The 20,545-nt window shown below is 42.2% G+C and overlaps 1 protein-coding gene across 1 annotated transcript in view; it reads left to right on the forward strand.

The window, feature by feature from the left end:
* tnpo1 (transportin 1) overlaps window positions 1-20,545 on the forward strand; it is a 60,453-nt gene that overhangs the window by 7,104 nt on the left and 32,804 nt on the right. Inside the window, exon 4 of the mRNA XM_038964624.1 lies at window positions 11,688-11,794. Within this exon, the coding sequence (XP_038820552.1) occupies window positions 11,688-11,794 (107 nt within the window). The remainder of the gene's footprint in view (window positions 1-11,687; window positions 11,795-20,545) is intronic.

Consider the following 20,545-nt stretch of genomic DNA (forward strand, 5'->3'; position numbering starts at 1 on the left):
ATTTTTTTCTTGAGTACATAGTCGGTGGGGCGGAACATCATTACAAATAATTTGTAGACTGCAAATTGAAAGCAAGATGCCCAAACGGATATATTTGACTAAATCATAATGTCAAACCTTGCTTACATTTGTATAAGATCGCATGTCTTTCTGTTATGCGTGGGAATACTTGAACAGATTTCCAAAATTAAAATCACTTGGAACTGATTTCCTGGCGTTTTTAGTCTCATGTCCAACAATAAATAAAACAAAAATAATATACAGTTGAAGTCGGAAGTTTACATACACCTTAGCCAAATACATTTAAACTCAGTTTTTCACAATTCCTGACATTTAATCCTAGTAAATATTCCCTGACTTAGGTCAGTTAGGATCACCACTTTATTTTAAGAATGTGAAATGTCAGAATAATAGTAGAGAATTATTTATTTCAGCTTTTATTTCTTTCATCACATTCCCAGTGGGTCAGAAGTTTACAAACACTCAATTAGTATTTGCTAGCATTGCCTTTAAATTGCTTAACTTGGGTCAAACGTTTTGGCTAGCCTTCCACAAGCTTCCCACAATAAGTTGGGTGAATTTTGGCCCATTCCTTCTGACAGAGCTGGTGTAACTGAGTCAGGTTGTAGGCCTCCTTGCTCGCACATGCTTTTTCAGTTCTGCCCACAAATTTTCTATGGGATTGAGGTCAGAGCTTTGTCATGGCCACTCCAATACCTTGACTTTGTTGTCCTTAAGACATTTTGTCACACCTTTGGAAGAATGCTTGGGGTCATTGTCCATTTGGAAGACCCATTTGCAACCAAGCTTTAACTTCCTGACTGATGTCTTGAGATGTTGCTTCAATATATCATATATACACTGCTCAAAAAAATAAAGGGAACACTTAAACAACACAATGTAACTCCAAGTCAATCACACTTCTGTGAAATCAAACTGTCCACTTAGGAAGCAACACTGATTGACAATAAATTTCACATGCTGTTGTGCAAATGGAATAGATAAAAGGTGGAAATTATAGGCAATTAGCAAGACACCCCCAATAAAGGAATGGTTCTGCAGGTGGTGACCACAGACCACTTCTCAGTTCCTATGCTTTCTAGCTGATGTTTTGGTCACTTTTGAATGCTGGCGGTGCTCTCACTCTAGTGGTAGCATGAGACGGAGTCTACAACCCACACAAGTGGCTCAGGTAGTGCAGCTCATCCAGGATGAGCTGCACTACCTGAGCTGTGGCAAAAAGGTTTGCTGTGTCTGTCAGCGTAGTGTCCAGAGCATGGAGACGCTACCAGGAGACAGGCCAGTACATCAGGAGACGTGGAGGAGGCCGTAGGAGGGCAACAACCCAGCAGCAGGACCGCTACCTCCACCTTTGTGCAAGGAGGTGCACTGCCAGAGCCCTGCAAAATGACCTCCAGCAGGCCACAAATGTGCATGTGTCTGCTCAAACGGTCAGAAACAGACTCCATGAGGGTGGTATGAGGGCCCGACGTCCACAGGTGGGGGTTGTGCTTACAGCCCAACACCGTGCAGGATGTTTGGCATTTGCCAGAGAACACCAAGATTGTCAAATTCGCCACTGGTGCCCTGTGCTCTTCACAGATGAAAGCAGGTTCACACGCACATGTGACAGACGTGACAGAGTCTGGAGACGCCGTGGAGAACGTTCTGCTGCCTGCAACATCCTCCAGCATGACCGGTTTGGCGGTGGGTCAGTCATGGTGTGGGGTGGCATTTCTTTGTGGGGCCGCACAGCCATCCATGTGCTCGCCAGAGGTAGCCTGACTGCCATTAGGTACCGAGATGAGATCCTCAGACCCCTTGTGAGACCATATGCTGACACATGCACATTTGTGGCCTGCTGGAGGTCATTTTGCAGGGCTCTGGCAGTGCACCTCCTTGCACAAAGGCGGAGGTAGCGGTCCTGCTGCTGGGTTGTTGCCCTCCTACGGCCTCCTCCACGTCTCCTGATGTACTGGCCTGTCTCCTGGTAGCGCCTCCATGCTCTGGACACTATGCTGACAGACACAACAAACCTTTTTGCCACAGCTCGCATTGATGTGCCATCCTGGATGAACTGCACTACCTGAGCCACTTGTGTGGGTTGTAGACTCCGTCTCATGCTACCACTAGAGTGAGAGCACCGCCAGCATTCAAAAGTGACCAAAACATCAGCTAGGAAGCATAGGAACTGAGAAGTGGTCTGTGGTCACCACCTGCAGAACCATTCCTTTATTGGGGGTGTCTTGCTAATTGCCTATAATTTCCACCTTTTGTCTATTCCATTTGCACAACAGCATGTGAAATTTATTGTCAATCAGTGTTGCTTCCTAAGTGGACAGTTTGATTTCACAGAAGTGTGATTGACTTGGAGTTACATTGTGTTGTTTAAGTGTTCCCTTTATTTTTTTGAGCAGTGTATATACACAATTTTCCACCCTCATGATGCCATCTATTTTGTGAAGTGCACCAGGCCCTCCTGCAGCAAAGCACCCCCACAACATGATCCTGCCACCCCCGGGCTTCACGATTGGGATGGTGTTCTTCGGCTTGTAAGCCTCCCCCTTTTTCCTCCAAACATAACAATTGTCATTATGGCCAAACAGTTCTATTTTTGTTTCATCAGACCAGAGGACATTTCTCCAAAAAGTACGATCTTTGTCCCCATGTGCAGTTGCAAACCGTAGTCTGGCTTTTTTATGGCGGTTTTGGAGCAGTGGCTTCTTCCTTGCTGATCGGCCTTTCAGTTTATGTTGATATAGGACTCGTTTTACTGTGGATATAGATACTTTTGTACCTGTTTCCTCCAGCATCTTCACAAGGTCCTTTGCTGCTGTTCTGGGATTGATTTGCACTTTTCACACCAAAGTACGTTCATCTCTAGGAGACAAAACGCGTCTCCTTCCTGAGCGGTATGACGGCAGCGTGGTGCCCTGTTGTTTATACTTGCAAACTATTGTTTGCACAAATGAACGTGGTACCTTCAGACGTTTGGAAATTGGTCCCAAGGATCAACCAGACTTGTGGAGGTCTACAATTTTATGAATGAGGTCTTGGCTGATTTCTTTTGATTTTCCCATGATGTCAAGCAAAGAGGCACTGAGTTTGAAGGTAGGCCTTGAAATACATCCACAGGTACACCTCCAATTGACTCAAATGATGTCAATTAGCCTATCAGGAGCTTCTAAAGCCATGACACCATTTTCTGGAATTTTCCAAGCTGTTTAAAGACACAGTCAACTTAGTGTATGTAAACTTCTGACCTACTGGAATTGTGACACAGTGAATTATATGTGAAATAATCTGTCTGTAAACAATTGTTGTAAAAATGACTTGTGTCATGCACAAAGTAGATGTCCTAACCGACTTACCAAAACTATAGTTTGTTAACAAGACATTTGTGGAATGGTTTGAAAACGAGTTTTAATGACCCCAACCTAAGTGTATGTAAACTTCTGACTTCAACTGTATGCTGAGCACTTGTTGACTGCCTTTCCTTTACTCCGTGGTCCAACTCATCCCAAACCATCTCAATTGGGTTGAGGTCGGTTGATTGTGGAGGCCAGGTCATCTGATACAGCACTCCATCACTCTCTTTCTTGGTCAAATAACCCTTACACAGCCTGGAGGTGTATTGGGTCATTGTCCTGTTGAAACACAAATGATAGTCCCACTAAGCGCAAACCAGATGGGATGGTGTATCCCTGCAGAATGCATTGGTAGCCATGCTGGTTAAGTGTGCCTTGAATTCTAAATGTGTCACCAGCAGAGTACCATCACACCACCTCCTCCGTGCTTCACGGTGGGAACCACACATGCAGAGATCATCCGTTCACCTACTCTGCGTCTCACAAAGACACGGCGATTGGAACCAAAAATCTCAAATTTGGACTCTTTTTTTTTTATTTTTTTATTTCACCTTTATTTAACCAGGTAGGCTAGTTGAGAACAAGTTCTCATTTGCAACTGCGACCTGGCCAAGATAAAGCATAGCAGTGTGAACAGACAACAACACAGAGTTACACATGGAGTAAACAATAAACAAGTTAATAACATGGTAGAAAAAAAGAGAATCTATATACAATGTGTGCAAAAGGCATGAGGAGGTAGGCAATAAATCGAATAATTACAATTTAGCAGATTAACACTGGAGTGATAAATCATCAGATGATCATGTGCAAGTAGAGATACTGGTGTGCAAAAGAGCAGAAAAGTAAATAAATAAAAGCAGTATGGGGGGTGAGGTAGGTAAATTGGGTGGGCTATATACCGATGGACTATGTACAGCTGCAGCGATCGGTTAGCTGCTCGGATAGCAGATGTTTAAAGTTGTTGAGGGAGATTAAAGTCTCCAACTTCAGAGATTTTTGCAATTCGTTCCAGTCGCAGGCAGCAGAGTACTGGAAGGAAAGGCGTCCAAATGAGGTTTTGGCTTTAGGGATGATCAGTGAGATACACCTGCTGGAGCGCGTGCTACGGGTGGGTGTAGCCATCGTGACCAGTGAACTGAGATAAGGCGGCACTTTACCTAGCATAGCCTTGTAGATGACCTGGAGCCAGTGGGTCTGACGACGAACATGTAGCGAGGGCCAGCCGACTAGGGCATACAGGTCGCAGTGGTGGGTCGTATAAGGTGCTTTAGTAACAAAACGGATGGCACTGTGATAAACTGCATCCAGTTTGCTGAGTAGAGTATTGGAAGCTATTTTGTAGATGACATCGCCGAAGTCGAGGATCGGTAGGATAGTCAGTTTTACTAGGGTAAGTTTGGCGGCGTGAGTGAAGGAGGCTTTGTCAAAGGAGGCTTTGTCTTTGGTCTGACTCATCAGACCAAAGAACATATTTCCACCGGTCTAATGTCCATTGCTCATGTTTCTTGGCCCAAGCAAGTCTTTACTTCTTATTGGTGTACTTTTAATAGTGCTTTCTTTGCAGCAATTACACCATGAAGGCCTGATTCACGCAGTCTCCTCTGAACAGGTCATGTTGATGTGTCTGTTACTTGAACTCTGTGAAGCATTTATTTGGGCTGCATTTTCTGAGGCTGGTAAATCTGATTAACTTCTCCTCTGCAGCAGTGGTAACTCTGGGTCTTCCTTTCCTGTGGCGATACTCATGAGAGCCAGTTTCATCATAGTGCTTGATGGTTTTCCTGTATTGACTGACCTTCATGTCTTAAAACCTGTTGAGGATAGAGGGCGCTATTTACACTTTGGGGGAAAATTGTGCCCAATTTAAACGGCCTCGTACTCTATTCTTGCTCGTACAATATGCATATTATTATTACTATTGGATAGAAAACACTCTAGTTTCTAAAACCGTTTGAATTATATCTGTGAGTAAAACAGAACTCATTTTGCAGCAAACTTCCTGACAGGAACTGGAAAATCTGAAATCGATGCTCTGTTCTAGGGCCTGCCTATAAATGTGCTAGATATTTATTAGTATACATGCACTTCATACGCCTTCCACTAGATGTCAACAGGCAGTGAGAGAAGAAATGGAGTGTATAACATGATCTGAGGTCGAATAAAAGCTCTTGGCATGACGTGACCCCAATTTCCTGTTTTCTGGAACGCGCGAGAAGTGACCTGGTATTGCCTTCTGTAAAGCTGTCGTTATAGACGACTAATATCTCCGGCTTTGATTTTATTTGATACATGTGACAATATCATCGTAAAGTATGTTTTTTCAATATAGTTTTATTAGATTATTGAAATTTTTTCGGGACGTTAGGCGTGTTGCTTTGTCTGCGTATGTTCAGGAAGGAGAGCTTCGTGCCACTTTGCTAGCTTTCCGTGCTAATTGACTGGAGAAGAGGACATTCTAAATCCAAACAACGATTGTTCTGGACAAAGGACCCCTTGTACAACATTCTGATGGAAGATCATCAAAAGTAGGACCCATTTTATGATGCTATTTCATATATCTGTTGAACATGTTGTACTAGTAGTTTGCGCCCAGATTTTGGGCACTCTCTCGCTATAACTAAGCTGGATGTCGTAATGAAGTTATTTTTAGAATTCTAACACGGCGATTGCATTAAGAACTAGTGTATCTATCATTTCCTATACAACGTATTTTTTAGTAATGTTTATGAATAGTTATTTGGTCAGAATATGTGAGTGTCAGAAAAATATCCGGACGTTGTGGGAAAAAGATGCTACGTTAGCACAATGTATAACCACTGATTTCAGCTCTAAATATGCACATTTTCGAACAAAACATAAGTGTATGTATAACCTGATGTTATAGGAGTGTCATTTGATGAAGCTTATCAAGGTTAGTCAAAAATTATATCTTTTGCTGGTTTGTTACGATCGCTAACTTTTACTGCTGGTAAATGGCTTGTGTTTCTGGCTATTGTGGTATGCTAATATAATGCTATATTGTGTTTTCGCTGTAAAACACTTAAGAAATCGGAAATATTGGCTGGAGTCACAAGATGCCTGTCTTTCATTTACTGTACACCATGTATTTTTCAGAAATGTTTTATGATGAGTATTTAGGTATTTCACGTTGGTGTCTGTAATTACTCTGGCTGCTTCGGTGCTATTTCTGACGGTAGCTGTGATGGTAGCTGCAATGTAAAACTGATTTATACCTCAAATATGCACATTTTTCGAACAAAACATAGATTTATTGTATAACATGTTATAAGACTGTCATCTGATGAAGTTGTTTCTTGGTTAGTTTGGTTGGTTCTTGGTTAGTTAGGTTGGCTTTGTGCATGCTACCTGTGCTGTGAAAAATGTCTGTCCTTTTTTGTATTTGGTGGTGAGCTAACATAAATATATGTGGTGTTTTCGCTGTAAAACATTTTAAAAATCGGACATGTTGACTGGATTCACAAGATGTGTATCTTTCATTTGCTGTATTGGACTTGTTAATGTGTGAAAGTTAAATATTTCTCAAAAATATTTTTTGAATTTCGCGCTCTGCCTTTTCAGTGGAATGTGGGAGGAGTTCCGCTAGCGGAACGCTGGGGCTAGAGAGGTTAAAGTAATGGACTGTCATTTCTCTTTGCATTTTTGAGCTGCTCTTGCCATAATATGGACTTGGTCTTTTACCATAGGGATATCTTCTGTATACCACCCCTGCCTTGTCACAACACAACTGATTGGCTCAAACGCATTAAGTAGCAAAGAAATTCCACATATTAACTTTTAACAAGGCACACCTGTTAATTGAAATGCATTCCAGGTGACTACCTCATGAAGCTGGTTGAGAGAATGCCAAGAGTGCAATGTTGCCATCAAGGCAAAAGGTGGCTACTTTGAAGATTCTAAAATATATTTTGATTTGTTTAACACTTTTTTTGGTTACTACATGATTCCATATGTGTTATTTCATAGTTTTGATGTCTTCACTATTATTCTACAATGTAGAAAATAGTACAATTTTAAAGAAACCCTTGAATGAGTAGGTATGTCCAAACTTTTTACTGGTACTGTGTGTGTGTGTATTTATTTATATATATTTATTAATAAATGCACACACTCACTGAGTGTACCAAATATTAGGAATACCTTCCTCAAATTTAGTTTCACCCCCCACTCCTTTTGCCCTCAGAATAGCCTCAATTTGTTGGGGTATTGACTCTACATGCTTTCGAAAGCATTCCACAGGGATGTTGGCCCGTGTTGACTACAATGCTTCCCATGGTTGTCAAGTTTGCTGGATGACCATTGGCTGGTGCAAAATTCTTGATACACACAAAACTGTTGAGCGTGAAAACCCCAGCAGCTTTGCAGTTCTTGACACAAACCGGTGCACATGGCACCTACGACCGTACCCTGTTCAAAGGCACTTCAATCTTTTCTTGCCCATTTCAACCTTTTGAATGGCACACGTACACATTCCATGTCCCTTAATCAACGCTGATTTGAAATGAATTTAACAAATTACCTCAATAAGGGATCATAGCTTTCATCTGGATTCACCTGGCCAGTCTGTCATGGAAAGAGCAGGTGTTCTTAATGTTTTGTACACTCTGTGACTGTCAATACCATTGTACCCATAGTGCAGAAAAATTATTTAAGGATGGACAGCTCCAGATCTGAATGGCAGTAGTGTCTAAGCTTTTGTTCCAGCCCAGCTCATACCTGATTACAAAACCCTTCACACACTCCTTCTCTTCAGTGACTGAAACAGATCAAAGCAGGAGAATGGTGTTCCAGGCAATGTTCCCTCTAATATTTTTAGGCATTGGGCGATTTTTTTTAAATTTTTTTTTGGTCTGCTGATCGCTAACTTGAACCTTGTGAAATTTCTGTGTAACTTCCGGCGTGTGTTTACTGTGAACCCTCAAGGCTGTACCCGCTTTAATATACTGTTTTAACAGTGGCCAAATAGGCTACTGTGGCTATTTGATCAGAATGTAGGCCTACCAGAGTGCCCTACAATGGAGAAAATGCATACCGTAACAGCTGTTAAAATGTTATCATTCAGTCTACAGTAGCAGCCAATGTAGGCCTACATTCCGTGAGACTTTTGAAAAAAACTAAACGAAAAAAACCATGCAGGGCTTGACATGAACTTGTTTAGCCACTTGTCCTTCAGACAAGGAGGCGACTGAACATTTTGTTGTGATGCAAGAAACCACTTTACAAAATAAAATGCATTATTATTCCAATACCATTTATTACAGAGAATCAGACAGATTATGCTACCCGTTGCCTATTGGCTTATTCAAGCCTGTCTCAAAATACAACACCGCCCCTTTTTTAAGACATAAAAAAAAAAAAAGCTTTTCAAAGATGGCTAGAAATGTTGAAGTTTTGTGCTCCCACAATGCCGACTACAAATGAGTTATTAGCCCAGTTCTAGCTCACCAACCAGCTAAGAATGTGAACAAATGTGCGCACGTGGCTATATGCAGCTCTCGCTTTGATCTCGAAACAAGCGCATAATAATTGCGACCGCTCATGCTGTAAAACAGTCCAGTTCAAAGTAAATGGCACAAATCCATATATGGCAATGTTCTATTTGCATGTAGGTCTACTGCAGCTCTGATTTGGTTATGGCGCACTGGTCTGTGTAGAGTACAGGCCTGAGTCATGCCTGTCAATGCAATAGAATCCTAGTCTGGTTGCTTTTTTTTTTATAGGCAGAGCGCAATCTTTTGCATAGTTTTTAGTTTTGCATACGAAGTCTTGCATAGTTCGTTTTTGTTTAGGTATGTTGCATTGATAGTGGCTAATATTGCGTTGATTCCATCACAATTCCAACAGTAAAGGGAAACTTTGATAGTGTTAACTTTCTAGAGTTTTCCCCATTAGTTCAGTCTTGTGCTTTTCTCGAAGGTGGATTTTATTATTATTATGATTTATACATTTTTTTAAATGCGCGTCAGTCCCTGGCGAGCTGTGCGCCCACGCGCAGCTTGGAGTTTTTAAAGGTGATACGACTCAGACACACGCATTGGTTCTAGAATAGAGAAGGTGCAAATAAGGTTTGCAATTTGGTATCAATAACATCACAGTAACTTTACCTCAAAAACAAATGTGTGAATACCAATTAATTTAAAACCCACCATAGCAGGTAGGACTAAATAATGTTACATTAATGTGCCTAGGTTTAAAATCTCTGTGCCCTTGAGCAAGGCACTTAACCCGAATTGTTCCTCCTAAGTTGCCTCAACTTTTTGTCAATTTAAACAATTGTCGCTAATTTATTTATGTTAGCAAGCATTAGATAGTTGATCCAGATATTCTTGCCTTGGTTTCGTTCAGATCATCATGGCCCTGGTGACTTACGTGACGCATGTGACAGGCATGTGTAGTTCTGTATGATAGCCACATTAGCAGCTAAATAGCAATTCATTTTTGAGGTCTCCGAAAGACAAGGTGACTTATCATTATCAAAAAGTCACAACAGGGTAAGCCTACACTAAACACAGACCTTATTTGAATTGGTAAAAAAAAACACAACAGGGAAAAATTAATTGTGAAAAAATTATTTGAAATTATTGACATTTTTGACCAATGTGTTTTTATGGGTATTATGACTCGTACTGTATTAACCTGAATCTTTGAGTCATTGAGGGGGATTCGATTATCTGGCCCGGGTTACCTCGGTGGGAGAAGTTTGCAGCGGGTGAAAAGTGATTGCATTCTTTTTGGAACCGGGCTGCCTCGCGGGTGTGAGCCAGGTGCCCTGTTCAAAGCCAGTGGTGGAAAAAGTAGCCAACTGTCATACTTCAGTAAAAGTTAAGATGCCTTAATAGAAAATGACTCAAGTAAAAGTCACCCAGTAATATACTACTTGAGTAAAAATCTAAAAGTGTTTGGTTTTGAATATACTTAAGTATCAAAAGTAAAAGTGTAAATAATTTCAAATTCTTTATATTAAGCAAACCAGATGGCACCATTTATTTATTTTAATTTACGGAAAGCCAGGTGCACACTTTTTGATAATTGACATACGAAGCATGTGAGTTCAGAGGCAGTAGGGATGACCAGGGATCAGAGGCAGTAGGGATGACCAGGGATCAGAGGCAGTAGGGATGACCAGGGATCAGAGGCAGTAGGGATGACCAGGGATCAGAGGCAGTAGGGATGACCAGGGATCAGAGGCAGTAGGGATGACCAGGGATCAGAGGCAGTAGGGATGACCAGGGATCAGAGGCAGTAGGGATGACCAGGGATCAGAGGCAGTAGGGATGACCAGGGATCAGAGGCAGTAGGGATGACCAGGGATGTTCTGTTGATAAATGCTTAGCAAGTACTTTTGGGTGTCAAGGAAAATGTATGGAGTAAAAAGTACATTATTTTCCTTTAGGAATGTAGTAAAGTAAAAGTTATCAAAAATGTAAATAGTAAAGTACAGATACCCTAAAAAACCCCGACTTAAGTAAAAATTATTTAAAGTACTACAATCTAGCATTGGCTAGATTATGCACGTGAAGTAATGAGTAGGATTCTCTGTTTCCCATGCAAAAGTGATTGCTTTAAAAAAAACGCTTTATCTGCCTTCCCAATTTAAAACTACTTTGAAAATTCTAACATATTTTATGGAAAATATATGTTTTATGTTTCTGGACGCTGTACCATGCTGCCTTATTGCCGACATGACCAAGCGGCACAGATTATTGTTTGATTTGAGAAAGGCACTCCTCCCTCACCGCTTTTGCCTGTTCACATCACAGGCCATAGACTGGTACTCCGCGGCTCAGGGTAATATAACTCCGTTCGTCTCACTGGTGTCTGGCTGCATGGTTATTTCTGAAGGTTTGATTAGCCAGCTGGCTCGTTGAGATAGCCAATGGTGTTTGCATGGTGCCTCCTTATCAGAGTCAGCAGGCAAGCAACAGACTGTGCCGGGGCTCTGTTGCCATGGTTACCAAACATCTGACAGAAATGAACAAACAGGAGTGTGTAAATCACCTATTATAAACTGACTCAAAGTGCAGGATATTGGCTCTGCCAATCCTGATGGTGATCATGATGATTAAGCAAGGATGTGATTGTTATAAGGGAGGGTTGTGGAGTTGCTTCGAGGAGACCAGTCTCATGTGTCTCTCTTTCTGTGTCTCTCTTTCTGTGTCTCTCTCTCTTTCTGTGTCTCTCTCTCTCTCTTTCTGTGTCTCTCTCTCTCTCTTTCTGTCTCTCTCTCTCTCTCTTTCTGTGTCTCTCTCTCTCTCTCTTTCTGTGTCTCTCTCTCTCTCTCTTTCTCTCTCGACTCAGGTATCCTCATCACTACCATCGCCTCCAAAGGGGAGCTGCAGAACTGGCCTGAGCTGCTGCCCAAACTCTGCCTTCTGCTGGACTCTGAGGACTACAACACCTGTGAGGTGAGGGACGAGACTAGGACAGGGTCTGGGCTGCCAGGTCTGTGAGCTGAGCCATATGTCTATCACTACTGCGAGGTGACGGCCTAGGTTAACACAGTACTGGGCTGCCGATGTTTTCTGAACTGTCATACGCTAAATATTGTGAGGAGGAGACTAGATAAGGATACAACTGGACTACACTGCTATGTCTGGGAGCTCAGGTTTACAATTGTACTGTCTCATGACTGCTACTGAGGTGAGTTTGGTTTTAGGATAGAGGTTGGTTTGAGAGTTGTTGTCTCGTCGCTGTAATCTGTGGATTAATCCGAGATGATCTATGTTTGAATGAGTGACCTTGACTTTTTGAATGAGTGATCTGGTTGTCTTGTCCTTTTTTCACATTCAATACCAGACACAAGCAGAAAATATGTAGGTGTCTGTTTGTTAGTGTTCCTGTTTCACTTTTCTGGGGAGGGGGGGGGGGGGGGGGTCAAATAAAGCAGCATCTGGATGGAGTCCTGCTGACCGGCTCAGCTGAAGGCAAATACTCACAGCTGGATAGGAACTAACCCAAAACTGCAGCTTATTCAACATGAAATCACTTATATTATCCCTCTCCCTCTTTCTCTCTCTCTCTGCCTATCTTTTATACCAGTGAATATAATCTGACCTCATTTCTTGACTGGCTCTCGCCATGACCAAGAATACCGTCTTTGGTTACGAGTTGAGAGCAAGCCAACAACATCAAAGTGGTGGTGCTAAGTTAAGCTATTTTGGGGTGGGTGGGGGGGAATATTCTTAGCACTTAATCACATTCGGTGTCAATGTTGGGTGGCTGCCCTACTATTAGCGTTACTAACACAACTATTAGAATGGCTGATTATTGCAAGAAGAGTTAGTGAGGTTAAAAGGATGGATACAATGCTACTGTACTTTTAGACTTCCAGTCATTGTGCTAAAGCTAGTTAGTGTTAGTTTCAAGAGCCAATGCTAACTTCCTTCATATTTTTTTTATTTTTTAATTTTTTAAACGGTATCCATTTTTGTCAGAATCTCACAGTATCCCTCCTAGTTGACACAGCAGATCTGTGGTTAGTCAATCGATCAGTCAGATTTGTGATCTTCATTCATTTGATGTGTCATCATGCCATGTTTGGGGGACATTTTAAGACTAAAGCCCTATACTATGTATGTGATTTGAGAAGGTAGCGAGGTAATGGAACTTTGGTCAACTCTGAATAACTGGTACCATGAAAGTGGCTCACCTTTTAGTCAGGTAAATGTATATGGCAACGAATCCTTCAAAACTAACCTACTCCCGGGCAGGCTAACTGTCATGTATCCTGAATGTAGTGCAGGGCTCAACAATAACACTTGTTCTCTTGTCCGGGACAAGTAAAATTTAAAAAAAGATGGAGGCCACTGTGTTCTTGGGGACCTTCAATGCTTAAAAAAAAAATGTTGGTACCCTTCCCCAGATCTGTGCCTCGACACTATCCTGTCTTGGAGCTCTACGGACAATTCCTTCAACCTCATGGCTTGGTTTTTGCTCTGACATGCACTGTCAACTGTGGGACCTTATATGTGCCTTTCCAAATCATGTCCAATCAATTGAATCTACAATCAAGTTGTAGAAACATCTCAAGGATGATCAATGGAAACAGTATGCACCTGAGCTCAATTTCGAGTCTCATAGCAAATGGTCTGAACTTATGTAAATTAGGTATTTCATTTTTTTTTTATCAACATTTGCAAAATTGTCTAAACCTGTTTTCACTTTGTTATTATGGGGTATTGTGTGTAGATTGAGGAACAAAATGTATTTAATCCATTTTAGAATAATGCTGTAACAAAATGTGGAAAAAGTCAAGGTCAGAATACTTTCCGAATGCAGTGTACATAAATAAAAAAGCCTACATGTCAGTGTAGGTGATATGCATATTGGCTACAGCCTCTTGTCCAAGCTGATGCAATAAGGCCCGAGGAGGTGTGGTATATGGCCAATATACCACGGCTAAGGGCTGTTCTTACGTACGACGCAATGCGGACTGCCTGGACACATCCCTTAGCCGTGGTGTATTGGCCATATATCACAAGTGCCCGAGGTGCCTTATTGCTATTATAAACTGGTTACCAACATAATTACAGCAGTACAAATAAATGTTTTGTCATACCCGTGGTATACGGTCTGATATACCCTGGCTATTAGCCAATCAGCATTCAGGGTTTAAACCAGTTTGTAATGAATAATAATTAACTTCAAAAGGCTTGATATTGTGTACATACTTGAGGCATGGTTCGTTGGTTCGTCGAGCTTATAATATGAAGAAATAAAACGAACAGCATTTTAAGATAATTTTTGTTGCATCAACCATTGCTTTTGTAGTCTGTTTTGAACAGTATCAATATATTTAATTTTAATGCCTGGAGGGAATTATTTTTAAAATAAGTAAACTGAACAAAAATATAAAGTGTTGGTTCCAGGTTTCATGAGCTGAAATAAAACATCCCAGGAATTCTCCATACGCACATAAAGCTTATTTCTCTAAAATATTGTGCATACCGGTACATTTGTTTACATCCCTGTTAGTGAGCATTTCTCCTTTGCCAAGATAATCCATCCACCTGACAGGGGTGGCATATCAAAAAGCTGATTAAACATTACACAGGTGCACCTTGTGTTGGGGACAAAAGGCCACTCGACTGTGCTGTTTTGTCACACAACACAATGTAACAGATGTCAAGTTTTGAGCGAGCGTACAATTGGCATGCTGACTGCAGGAATATTCACCAAAGCTGTTGCTAGAGAATTTAATGTTAGTTTCTCTACCATAAGCCGCCTCCAACAATTTTAGAGAATTTGGCATCACAACCGCAGCCCATGTGTAACCACGCCAGCCCAGGACCTCCACATCCGGCTTCTTTACCTGCGGGATCGTCTGAGACCAGCCACCCGGACAGCTGATGAAACTGAGGAATATTTCTCTGTAATAAAGCCCTTTTTTGGGTGTAAGCTCATTCTGATTGGCTGGGCCTGGCTCCCAGGTGGGTGGACCTATACCCTCCCAGGCCACCTATGGCTGCGGCCTTGCCCAGTCGTGAAATCCATAGATTAGGGTTTAATTAATTTATTTCAATTGACTGATTGTCCTTTTTATATGAACTGTAACTTTGGCTCCCGAGTTAGCACTGCATCTCAGTGCTCGAGGCGTCACTACAGACACCCTGGTTCGAATCCAGGCTGTATCACAACCAGCCATGATTGGGAGTCCCGTAAGGGCAGCGCACAATTGGCCCGGCGTCGTCCGGGTTTGGCCGGTGTAGGCCGTCATTGTAAATAAGAATCTGTTAACTGACTTGCCGAGTAAAATTAAATTTTTTGTTCAGTATATTTGGTTGAAATTGTAATGTTGCAGTATTTTATAGGCTAGCAAGGGTGGCCATCCTCCAGGAGAGCCTTAAAGGGGCAGTGTTGTATTTTGAAACCAGCTTGAATATGCAAAGAAGCCAATGGGCAGAGTGTTTTTCTGCATTTCTGTCTGATTCTCGATGGTAAACAAATATGGTAATGAAGGTTATTTTGTAAAGTGGTTCCTTGCATCATACAATGATGAAACTTGTTTGTCTTCAATAACAATTTTTTTGTTAGGTGTGCAAAAAAAGGTACTTGTGCACTGATTTTCAATTTGCTTAATTGAACCTTTAAATAGGCAAGTCAGTTGAGAACAAATTCTTATTTACAGTGACGGCCTAGGAACAGTGGGTTAGAGGTTAACTGCCTTGTTCAGGGGAAGAACGACCGATTCTTACCTTGTCAGCTCGGGGATTTGGTCTAGCAACCTTTCGGTTACTGGCTCAACGCTCTAACCACTAGGCTACCTGCCAAAGACTGCATTAATGATAAGTAATACAATTAAGACTGTACTTCAACAAGCTTATTTCATACGATTGCCTGCTGAATTTGCAAGGTAACTTTTCTTTCCTTTTGACTTCGGCACATAACGTGGCACTGACTCGCCCACGGATTGATGTTTCAGCATTATCAGTGAACAGTTCAGTGTTTTGACTAGCCACGTGTGACATGCATCCGCAGTTACAAGCCTGCTAGAGTTGGCTGCAGGCGGGCGAGAAATCTCCACCGTCGTAGTACGGATGAAGCCTGAGCTGGAATCTGAAGCTACAAAACCCTGAAGATATTGCTTCAATTGTAGTATACCCCTCAGGTGTTACTCCATCTGCTGGTTGTCAGCCAGTCCCCTCTCACAGCTCCTCTCTGACACGCCTTTAGTTATGGGTGTGTCCTGAGTTATAGCCTTCTCTCTGCAGTGTGTGTGTGTGGCTATGCTGTGCTCATAGATATTCAAGTCAGGTAAAGGGTATGGAGAGGGTTAGAAAAATCCACTAAATGCATTTGATGATCAAACTACGAAGGAATGACTGGAGTGTGTTTGCATGGAGGCTAGCGTATTTTAAATACCAATTTGATTGGGGCGTCATACTTTGCATCAAGCCTGGCGCTGCGTGCTGCTGATGCAGAGTTGCATCGTGGGAAAGCACTCCCTTGCAACAGCCCCAAAAATAGCCTGGCTGTCCCAGGATGCTTTGCGGTGGCCCCTGGCGGCTTGCCAGCAGCAGTAAATATAAAGCGGCACACTCGCGCCTCACAAATGAGCTGATTTGAGGGTGACACACACACACACACACACACAGAGTTCTTCATATACACTAGTGATGGGGGGGAGGGGGGAATTGACGCAGTTAAATGTCATTATATTATATTGATGCTTTGACTCACTATCGAGTTGTAATAAAAAAATATATACATATATATCAAAATGTTGTGTTCGCAAGCACTAGTCTGCTGTACCTGTGCCAACTCCACTATTTTTAATCAAATAGCTTGTTCTCAATCTTCTTTTTTTAAAATAGTGAGTCAACATGTTTTCAGCACTTATTTTCTCTTGTCTCTGCGGCAGACATAGTGAGCAATATATTTGGAACATCAAATTGCAATAAATACGCAATATCAACTCGCAATACATATAGAAAAACATGAGAATCCAATATATCGTATTGGCACCTAAGTATCGTGATATCATCCCTGGCAATTTCCAGCCCTAATATACACACTGGACAGCAGCCTCCATACAGATGTGTGGCTGGGGATCACTGTGTTCTGAAGGACACACACACACAGGCAGACACGACACACACAGACAGGTGAGCTCACACCCCTACGTGCATTCACTTACAGTAAAGCCCAGACATACCCTCTCATTTTCTTCTTACTCACTTGTGTGTAGTGTTGATTGGACTCAGACAGCACATGACCTTTGTACTTCAGAATGACCTAATCTTGGCTTGATGACAGATTGGTGTCTCCACTTCCTTTTAACATCTCTTTGAACCTGTGTGTGTGTCAATGGCTCATTCAGATCTACACAAGCTGCATGTCATTGATAATTGACCATGGAAGCATGGATCACTCTTATAGTCTAACACTTAAATATGCCCCAGTGCTATCTTCAACGGGACACAATCTGGACTCATCAAAGGGAATCCAAGTAAAGCCGACGGGAGATTGAGTTGACCCGTACGCCTGGGCCTGGCAGACAGCCCATAGGACAGCCTGCACAATGGTTCTCACTATTGCCACAGGGTTGTTCCTCCAACACCGAGCTGGTTCAGAAGCAGAGATTTAGCTCAGTTATTCTCTGCGGTGGAGCTGGAGTGAGCTGTGATTTTGTTTTGGTAATACTCTTCAGGCAGACGGGCGGGTACTCCCAGGGTTTGGTGTACCCGGCTAGAGGAATCTCATCAGTCGGTTTAGAAGCGTCGCCTTGAGATCTGCGTAGCCTAGTTCTGCTGTTTTTTTAATTTGCTGAAAGAGTAGTTGCATCTCATCAGAGAATATAAATAGTATGCGTGTAGCGTATTAGGCCTACTGTTAATATGTCAGTGATTGATGTGAGTTATTCAGAGCATATGGATGAGCCTCAGCCGGGTCATGTTACAGACAGCCGTTGGACTTGTAAATTCTAGCTGACTGGTACATTTGTGTGTGTGTGTGTGTCTGTAAAAAAAAAAAAAAAGAAGGCATTCCACTGACTGAGCTCGTTGGCAGTGGTCCTAACAGCTCTGCGTGGTACAGGGCTCTGGGTAGCATATTACGTGATGGGAGTTGACGACCTCGAAGTCTACTGGGCCTCACAGGCAGTGCTATTGGCACTGGGTGGCGTGGCTCTGGTTTTGGCTATGAGCAGTGTGTCTTTTTATGTGTTTATACATAAAGATGATCCTTTAGTGGCTAGCCTATTACTAGATTATCCACATCACACACGGATGTTTTGAGCTGTGCGTGTTACAATCCGCATCGCACGCAGACTATATTTCTGTTGAAATCTGCAGTGCTCTCAAAGACACAATCTTGAGTTTCTGTGCTGCAGTCTCATTGTCTGCGTTTATCCCTCTCCTGCTCTCCCAAGTATTAGATGAATCTCAGTCCCTCTGTCTGCACTGAGATCCCTGTGAGCTGAGTAGACTCTACCGCAGTATGGAATGCTAACTAGGTTTGGCAATTTCACGATTGCATCGTCTATCGACGATGTTTGACAGCCATCGTCGATGGTGACAACATCGTGATGTCACATGATTGTTTTAGCTTTTTTGAACTTGACTGTACCACTAGGAGTCTGGCAGTGAGCACACAGCAGGGCAACATGCCAAATGGTCTTTTCCCTAAATGCCATAGCCTTCATTTTCTTTCTTTTAACCTTTTATTTTTTATCAAGGAGTCATACTGAGACCAAGGTCTCTTTTACAGATGAGCCCTGAATTACAGAAAATGCACACATCCAAATGTAAATACAAAACGAAAGCAGAAAGGAAAAACACTGTCATAAACACGTTCGTTAGTAATAAGGTCCTCAATCAGCTTTCTGAATTGGCCTAGAGGCACCAAAACATCACATTAAGAACATTTTGAAGATTGTTCCAAAAATAAAAATAAGTCACTATGACTGTGGTCCACGTCCAAACCTGTTCTGTCTCTTGTCACAGCAGTCTGAGGGGGCCTTAATACACCTCTCTCTTCTCTCTACCCCTCTCTCATATTTCCCCTTGTTCCTGTTCTCCTCTGTCACCCCTTTCCCCCTCTTCCCCTTTTGCCCCTCGCTCTATAAAAAGACCAGAGCAGGTATGTGTGTGGGATGTCACCTCATGCTTATAGAATATTGGCTGATTGCTTAATTTAGTTTTTGCTGGAGAGCAGTTTTTACTGTGGTGATTAACGGGCGGTTGGAAGGTGCTGGTGTGTGTTCCTGTCGAACTGACCGAACAACCAAGCGCTTGTTCATTCAGACACTGTACATTGTACTGTATACTCTACCATGTTGTCTGAACATAGCTTTCTAACAGAGGATAAAGGAGTAATAACATTTATTTTTATTTTTATATAATCCCCTTCTCTCTCCTCTCAACAGGCTCCGATTCTTTTGCTTAGTTGTAATTCTTGCACATTTCCACAGCAAGGCTCTTAGTCTTACAAGGACTGTCCAGGTTCATTGGAATGTGATCTTAGTCTGACCGCCCTCCCGCTTTATCTGCTGCTTGCACACACACACACACACACACACACATACCTGTCCCAGTCATCAGAAGCTGCAAAAAATATGTTTGTGCAAAAATAAATGAATTAATGAATGCTAGCTAAGTTTTTCCTGGTTGGACCTTCATTTACAATTAATCCAATTTCAGTTTGTGCGGTGGTTGTTTATATTTCTGTAACTTTGTAGCAAGTATGTTCTGCATGGTGTAGTGCTTTAGAACGGTTAAAAAGGTGCCTATTGTTGGAACTGCTTTGGAGGTGTCCTATCTTTTCCAACTGTCCCGTGCATTGTCTCACGTCGGATGTCGTCACTCCTACGCGCTGCTCGTCCCTCAACCGATCTGTCTTTTAGGACTTGGAATTCATAAAACGCCAAACGCTAGTTCCTAATTCTGAAAATCGCTCCGCTCTCGCCCTTAGTAGCTATGACGCACCGGCGTAAAACCATGCTCGATCAGCGGAGCAAGCTGGTTTGAATGTCCAGACGGTAGCTAGTTTGCCAGCTTGTTGATGAAGTTGTACGGCACCATGGGACTGTTCTCAGAAATTGCCATGTATTTGACACTGACAGAAGCTGGGACTGTGACTCGCTACTTTGTAACAGTTGGCCACCGTGATAAGGTTGCAGAAAAGTCAGCTGTGTTGAAATCATGAAACATCTTTTGTGCATTAGCTACAACTTCTGCGCTAGCTAGCTAGAGGGAGCTTTCAGCATTGCGAGTGTGAACTGGTGTTGCTGGTATCCCTCCCTTTTCGTTTCATGGATTGATTTGAGACTGGTTCAGCCAGCAAGCAGATACTAGCTAGTTTTCTCGCACATTTCGAATTTCATAACTGATTTTGTACCACCACAAAACACCTTAGCTAAATGTAGAGTTAGGTAGTGAAGACTTGCTCGTGCAGAAAAACTTAAATATTAGCTACAGGTTTATAGTTTTTGGTTAAGATTAACTCAGACTCTTTTGGGGATGAAAGAGGATTCAGTGGGCGACCGTAATCTTGGTAACCTTTTCGAATGTTAGGACTAGGGATGTACATTTTGTTTTAACGTTTAAAGTGCCATTTAAAAAAAATACAAAAAATACAAAAAGTTAAATGACGAGTTCACAGTTCAGAAGTGGTTCTATGTATGACCGCTAGGGGGCAATGCAGTTCAATCTACCGCG

This window comes from Salvelinus namaycush, chromosome 26 (assembly GCF_016432855.1).
Source record: "Salvelinus namaycush isolate Seneca chromosome 26, SaNama_1.0, whole genome shotgun sequence".
NCBI classification, from domain to species: Eukaryota; Metazoa; Chordata; class Actinopteri; order Salmoniformes; family Salmonidae; genus Salvelinus; species Salvelinus namaycush.